The 7,044-nt window shown below is 37.0% G+C and overlaps 2 protein-coding genes across 3 annotated transcripts; one reads left to right on the plus strand and one right to left on the minus strand.

The window, feature by feature from the left end:
* The first annotated feature begins 109 nt into the window (after positions 1–109).
* LOC114938980 (alkaline phosphatase) lies at positions 110–2,976 on the plus strand. Its single transcript, XM_029313187.2, has 8 exons — positions 110–280; positions 684–886; positions 997–1,189; positions 1,481–1,644; positions 1,722–2,069; positions 2,136–2,334; positions 2,394–2,612; positions 2,761–2,976. The coding sequence occupies exons 1-8, from the start codon at positions 208–210 to the stop codon at positions 2,937–2,939; spliced, it is 1,578 nt and encodes a 525-aa protein (XP_029169020.1). The 5' UTR covers positions 110–207; the 3' UTR covers positions 2,940–2,976.
* Positions 2,972–6,361, minus strand: LOC114938981 (uncharacterized). 2 transcript variants are annotated; one of them, XM_029313188.2, is made up of 3 exons: positions 6,081–6,361; positions 4,643–4,822; positions 2,972–4,359 (listed from the first exon to the last, which is right to left on the minus strand). In XM_029313188.2, exons 2-3 carry the CDS (start codon positions 4,731–4,733, stop codon positions 3,824–3,826), a joined length of 627 nt encoding a protein of 208 aa, XP_029169021.1. In that variant the 5' UTR covers positions 4,734–4,822; positions 6,081–6,361; the 3' UTR covers positions 2,972–3,823. The 2 variants fall into 2 exon arrangements, with proteins under 2 accessions (XP_029169021.1, XP_029169022.1); XM_029313189.2 differs by lacking the exon at positions 6,081–6,361 and adding an exon at positions 4,901–5,039.
* Positions 6,362–7,044: the final 683 nt, after the last annotated feature.

The following is a 7,044-nucleotide window of genomic DNA, read 5'->3' on the forward strand; positions in this document are numbered from 1 at the left end:
CTTCGTGTGGCGCACAACTAATCAATTCGTGTACAAGAAGTCTCCTTTTACCATTTGAGATGACTTTTGTCATCATGATTCGTATTATATCTCGACAGAGGACAGAATACATCCTTTTATCTGACACACATTTTATCTTAAAGTGTGTGTAAACTTAACTACATTGTTTTCAGTGAGCGTGCAAAAATTTGTTAATAATAGAAAACAATGAAACATTTTATTATACATTGTGTCGTGTATATATGCTTTGTGAAAATCTTGAATGTGGCTGCAATAGAAGGTACGTTTCATTATATACCACATGTAAAAACTTCTACGTCAAGTGTTATCATGTAATTATAATCAACACGAGATTACAAGATCCATATATAGTTCATAACTTTGTGATACATATTCGCAATATCTATTTTTAACTAAAATATAATTGACCTTGATTCCAAACCACACGATATGGGAAACTTTTAAAATGATATAAAATCAATAGTAACAATAAAAAAATATTTTTCTTTCTTATTTACGATTAGACTTTTAATAAGCTAATATTTTGTCTTTACACTTGGAAAAATACAAGACTTATTTCCAGATGATTTAATATTTCTTTTTAATTGTTACTATATATTTGCACAAGTGATAACTCTCAAATAAGGAAAACGAAACTGAACGTATCGACATTTCTGATGCAGACAGTCGACATTGGCATCAACTGGCCAATAAAGAACTAGAAGAATCTCTTTCGCTTCATTGGAACACGAAAAAAGCTAAAAATGTGATTCTTTTCATCGGGGATGGGATGAGTCCTGACACCATAACAGCCAGCAGAATTTATCGTAGCGGCGAGACCAGTCGACTCGCATGGGAACATTTTCCCCATATCGGGATACTGAAGGTCGTCTCAATGAGATTTTCATTAAACGTGATTCGTATTTCAATTAATCTCATGTTTTGTACGTAAGATCTCTTCCACGTGTTCCAATATATCTTTTGCTGGTAATGCAGACTTACAACGTGGACAGACAAGTCCCGGACTCGGCCTCTACCGCCACTGCTCTTTTCGGAGGTGTCAAGACGAATTACGAGGTCGTTGGAGTGGACGCCAACGTGAAATTGGGAGATTGTCCGGCGAGTTTGAACGCAAATAATCACGTGCATTCGTTCATAACGTGGGCTCAGGCTGCCGGTAAAGCGACAGGTCAGACACGATTGCAATTTTAATTCTAGAAAGTCTGACTGTCGCGTAATTCTGTCTACGTAATGTATTCAATTTTATAATAACTTAGAATAACATGTTTTTCCTGTTTTCCAATTTTTTTAAATTATTATAGATAGTTGGCAGTTTTTTTTTTAATTTTCAAGTAAAAATAGAAGTAAAACTTTTATCGTCTTAGATAACTAGGAAAGATCGGATTCTTCTTCGTATATTTTGAAATAAAATTAAACGATTTATTATATAATTCGTGAAAAATAATATAACTGATTGCAGGTTTTGTGACAACTACAAGAGTGACTCACGCGACTCCGGCTCCGCTTTATGCTCACTGCGCGAATCGTAGATGGGAGTGCGAATCTAAAATGCCTGAAAGCGCTGTCGGCTGTAAAGATATCGCCAGACAATTAATAGAGGATGAGCCGGGGAAAAGCATTAACGTAAACAGAGAATGACTCATGTACTACGTTTCGGTATGATTACATGAGACCGATTTGATATTTAACTTTCCTCATAGGTGATAATGGGTGGTGGTCGACAGGTGTTGAAGTCCAACGTGAGCGCGGGTGAATTCGATCCGATAGACTCCTGGGCTTGCTATAGACAGGATGGTCGTGATCTTATCGCTGACTGGACGCGAGACAAGTCTAGTAGAAATTTGACTTACAGCGTTATTCAAAACAATGAGGAATTGTCTCGACTCGACGTCGATAACGTGGACTATCTACTCGGTATTTTCGCAAACAGTCATATGGAGATGGACTGGAAACGTGAGCGAGGTCCGAAAGGACAACCGAGCCTGGAAGAGATGACCGTGACGGCATTGCGAATTTTGCAAAAGTCCAAGAAAGGCTATTTTTTAATGGTATCGTACGCCAGTCGTCATCTCTTTGTGAGGTGAAATCGATACGATTCTCTGCAATTCTTCCAGATCGAGGGAGGCATGATCGACTTTGCTCATCATCGCGGTCACGCTGCTCAAGCCTTGTTGGAAACAGTTCGATTATCCGATGCTGTTAACGCCACTCTAAGAATGATCGACACCAATAACACCCTCGTGATAGTCACTAGCGACCATACGCATTCGATGAACTTCAATGGATTCAGTCTTCGCGGTTCATCCGTTCTGGGTAAGATCGATGCAGATTTCGGATTCTCTCGTTCGTTCTCACGCGAGACATTATTTCAGGAATCGCTCAGGAATCTAAATACGACGGGGTACCATACACAAAATTGTCCTACAGCACAGGCGGACCAAATAACATTGCTTACACGGTAAACAAGGACCGAGTCGTGAGAATAGATCCTTCCAAATCCAACACCAGCGATTTTACTTACAGCCAACAAGCCACAATTATATCGGACGAGGCTTATCATGGCGGTGGAGACGTGGCTGTGTACGCTATAGGTATGCATATTTATAAACACATCTAATTTAATATTACGAAGAGTGCAGTTAAATGGCTTCTCGGTCTCAGAAACTTTGCGTTGAGTTGCGAACGTTTGATTTACGACACTTAGAATTTTAAGAAATTTGATAACTCTTTTTTCTACAGGTCCACATGCATATCTCTTTCATAGTGTGCACGAGCAGAATTATGTGGCGCACGTTATCGCGTATGCCACGAATGTCGGCGAGTATTTTAACGGCGCCGCGATATCACAAATTTGTCTTCTAAATGTAGTCATTTTATGCGGTAGTTTAATCTTGTCGCTCTTAATCGCAAACAACTAAATCTGTAAGTGCTAATAAAAACACATTATCAGTTTTATTTTTCAGTAGGAAATTATATATTTATAATATATATCCTCACACCCTGGTATGTGTGGTATTCTCAGAAAAATCGAATTTATATAACAATAATTCTTATCGCATGTAATTAAGTGGTATTGCAAGTGCCCGCGAGATTATCACTTGTATCCTCCACTCCATCACAGATCAGACTAACTTTCATGTACTCACCCTCGCATACACACACAAACACACACACACACACAATGGACGTACCGAGTTCCTATATAAACGTATTCTGTTATACTTCTTATTCTTGAGCAAATTGCAAATCTGCCTTTTTCCGTATATATTCTCACTCGCTCGTTTTATTATTTACAATAATGTACGTTAAAAACAATTCTCAGTCTTATGCTACAGAGGATATCATCAAGATACTACTTGCGATGCTCACTTTGTAAAAAAATCTAAGAATACAAGTTGTTCTCCGAGATTACGCTTGAGAAAGATTAATATTATGCTTCTATTTAATAACACGTTCTTGCAATCAAGTAGTATAATTGTACTTAAGCCTGTCAATGATGTCGTCTACGTCAAACCTATTTGACGGTTACTTGATAACATTATATATACATATAAAAAAAAGAGAGTACATATGTAGAAATCGAGATGACTAATTGCGTAAAAAAAGGAACCTTAAAGAGTTACGTCAAAAAAATAAATGGAAGACTTTATCGCAAAAGATTTCGTCAACGCGCTCACATATGCTGGGATTGCATAATAACGGAAGTATACGTAATATAATGCGAACGTTTGTCGAATATGCAGACAAAACTCGGGATTCTCTCAATTCTTCGTCTATCTCTAGATGATAAAGAGACGTGGGATCACTGCACTTTTTTCCTCTCGCACTTGTTGGCGCCGTGTCTCACGGTCTCGTGCAACAATATCTTGAGGGCGATGCCGCCGAGGAAAAGCAGGGCGGATATCAGGAAGATGAAGCCTGGGGTGTACTTGCCAAGGATTGTCAAACCACATAAAGTTACCATCTGGAAGCCTAATAATAAAGGCACGAGGTACACGGCTGCGACCAGGTACAGAGGATGCGGTTTGCGTTTCGGCTTCTCGAATCCGCCGAAACTAGCGGAAAGTTTAGCGACAGGTTCATCGTTAGGTTCCGCGGTGATCGGTTCTTCGACGCGAATTTCGCGCAGAGCTAGCTGACGTAGATTCTCGTACGCGAGGAGGAACCTGATGGTGATATCCTGAAGAAAACGACTGAGACTAATTTGCACTTTGAGCGACTTGGAGTTCTCGAAGGTGTAAAGAAGGTACGGTAACAGGTATAGATTCTGGCAGCAATGGCGGATCTTTTGCATTGACGCGTGTCGAAACAGCATCGGTGGTCCGTTGTAGTTTCCATCTGGCGAAGGAAAGAGAAACGTTTATAATCAGCATCAACATTACGCATTTACTATCATCAGTCGCGGCTGAAAACAGCTTTATTTCGCGAATATATATATGTATAATTTTCGACGAGTGATAAGCCGAGATATTAGTTGGCTAAATATATCTCCAGTTTAGAGAAAACAACTGAATTTGCTCAACAATTATTCGATAACAAGCGTGTTTCTACATGCAAATGTCGAAAGAGTTAGGACTAACGTAGAGAAAAATGAAGTAAATGTGAAGTTTTGCTTATTTACCCTTAAATAAATCGGACACTCGTCTTGCCAGAGTGGGTTTCCTTTGAATAGCATTCTTTTTTTCCATGATTTCTGACGTAATCTGTGACATTTTGACACGATTTTCAAAGAGCACGTTTGCTTTGTAATCACGGAACAATCCTCAAAATAATCTTCCTTCAGATAACTTGATTAGATTATCTGAAATAAATATAAATAATTAGTTATTAATTTTAGAGTATCAAAAGGCGAACATTTTTATGAACGATTGTAACAGACCAGAGATTAAATCAAATGCACGAAATATAATGGAAAATGTAATGATTTTGTTCTTTTACGACGAGCAAACGTAATTCTCGAGACGAAGATCACCAATCAGAGTTTTGGTCAACACTGAACTGAGACCTACGTCGTCGTTCGTTCATGTCGAAGTTGCGGTACAAAAAAAAGACATGATGATTCGATAGCCTTGTCGACCCGAGATTAATTTGTCGATCATAAAAATTTCGCGTGGCTCAATATTATTCACATTACAGTACAGTTTACCCGATTGTGAATTTTTATTAGAACTGCATGTTGATCTATAAACTGGTTTCTTAATTGCAAGTCTTAAATTACATCTCGTAATCTATGATATGAACTTTAATTTAAAATTTTTTACACCAGCTAAGTATACTTTATAATTAAAAAATTACAGGCATTTTATTTGTTTCAAAGTATAAATAAATATGATAGTATAGTTGTTGAAAATATTTTACGAATCAAAAGCTATTACTTTTATTTCCAATTATCACCATTAGCTAAAAGTTAAAAATTAAAATTTTCAAACGAGAATTCTGTTGGGTTGGGACATCGATCGACGGGTTGCTATCTCGCTATTTTTGTATTTTTGTATTTTTATCAAGCGTGTTAAATAAATATTAATGCAAATGCAAAACTCACTCGTTTACTGGCAAAGTGCTATTAGCTTTCAAATAAAAAATTCGATTACAAGTTCATGTATAAAAAATAAAAATAAACACTATTTTTAAGTGACAGATAAATTGGGTACAATTGTTAAAATAAATATAAATAAGTTATTACGTGCCAAATAAATTGTGACGCATACAAAATATTACATGAATAAAACGAATCAAATTGTAGAGAATAAAATTTGAACCTGATGCCAAAGTAATGAACGTGCAAATGATTTTTTCCCAGAATTTGTAATTTAAAAAAAATAATTATACTTAAATATACCTGTATGTGTACCATGTTTACTAATTAAGAATCCATCATACGTTATAAATATTTATACACAATATCTAGAATAAAATTTAGAACTAATTTATTCTAATTATTTCTAATCAAAATGTTGATTTGAATAATGCTGAAACTCTGATAGAGCGAACATTAAAACAAAGGATTCTGTTTCATTTGATTTTGAAGACGCATTTAACTCACGTATTAGGGTGCTCACCTTGATGTTTACGAATGTCAGTGATGGAGGACGCCTGGAAGATTCACCTGTATCTCTTGTACGAGCGATTAACGACCGCAGACTAACTATACTTCTTGTAAAGATTAAAGACTATGGGAAACTCGCGAAATATGCCCATTCTTCGCGTCGCCTTTTCAACAAACGTTCGCGATCAATAATGCAGCACCCGGCTGGAAGGCCTTGATGTTGGACAGAGTACGTTGCGTCTCGATGCTCGCTCAGCTACTAAACCGGCTTCGGTTGTGTCGACTAGCAACTACCAGCCGCCTCCAACCACCTCCATATGCTCCGAACTTACAACCGCAACCAGCTACGTAAAACATGTCGAACCAATCCGAACGGCAACTTCCGTTAGAGCTGACGCTAGATTGGACGTTACCACCGAGCTACGATCTGGTCGAGATACAATTTTTACGGGAATAACGAGAAGGAGAAAAGAAGGGTCGACGATACGCGTGCACGATCATGCAAACGAGTCTTCTGGCCTCTCGTACCTTCTCGCGGTCTGATTAATGTCTGTAATGGAATTTTTGATGGAATTACACTTTTACATATAACGGAAATATAAGATTCTAGTCACCAAAGTTTTCTCCACGCAGTAAACATTGGAATAATTGATGAGACTCATAATTTTTGACTCTATATAAATTTAGTACTATTTCTAATACAGTCGATTGATTTAACAGATGCTTGAACAGTTACGTAAAAAAAATAATTATTACCTTGACTGTTTTCATATGCAAATGTATAAATATATTTATAAGTATATTTCCATACATACATATTTAATGAGGCAAGGAGAAATCTTTTTAGTCCAGAAAAGATTATATGTATTTACAAGATCAGCATGTATCATCTCACAAAATTGTTAAAATGTCAGCATGAATCAGTTAAAAAATGCTTTAATTATTTAAACGCCTAAATTACATCGCGAAGCTGTTTC

This window comes from Nylanderia fulva, unplaced genomic scaffold (assembly GCF_048542155.1).
Source record: "Nylanderia fulva isolate GAGA-0341 unplaced genomic scaffold, ASM4854215v1 Scaffold26, whole genome shotgun sequence".
Taxonomy (NCBI): domain Eukaryota; kingdom Metazoa; phylum Arthropoda; class Insecta; order Hymenoptera; family Formicidae; genus Nylanderia; species Nylanderia fulva.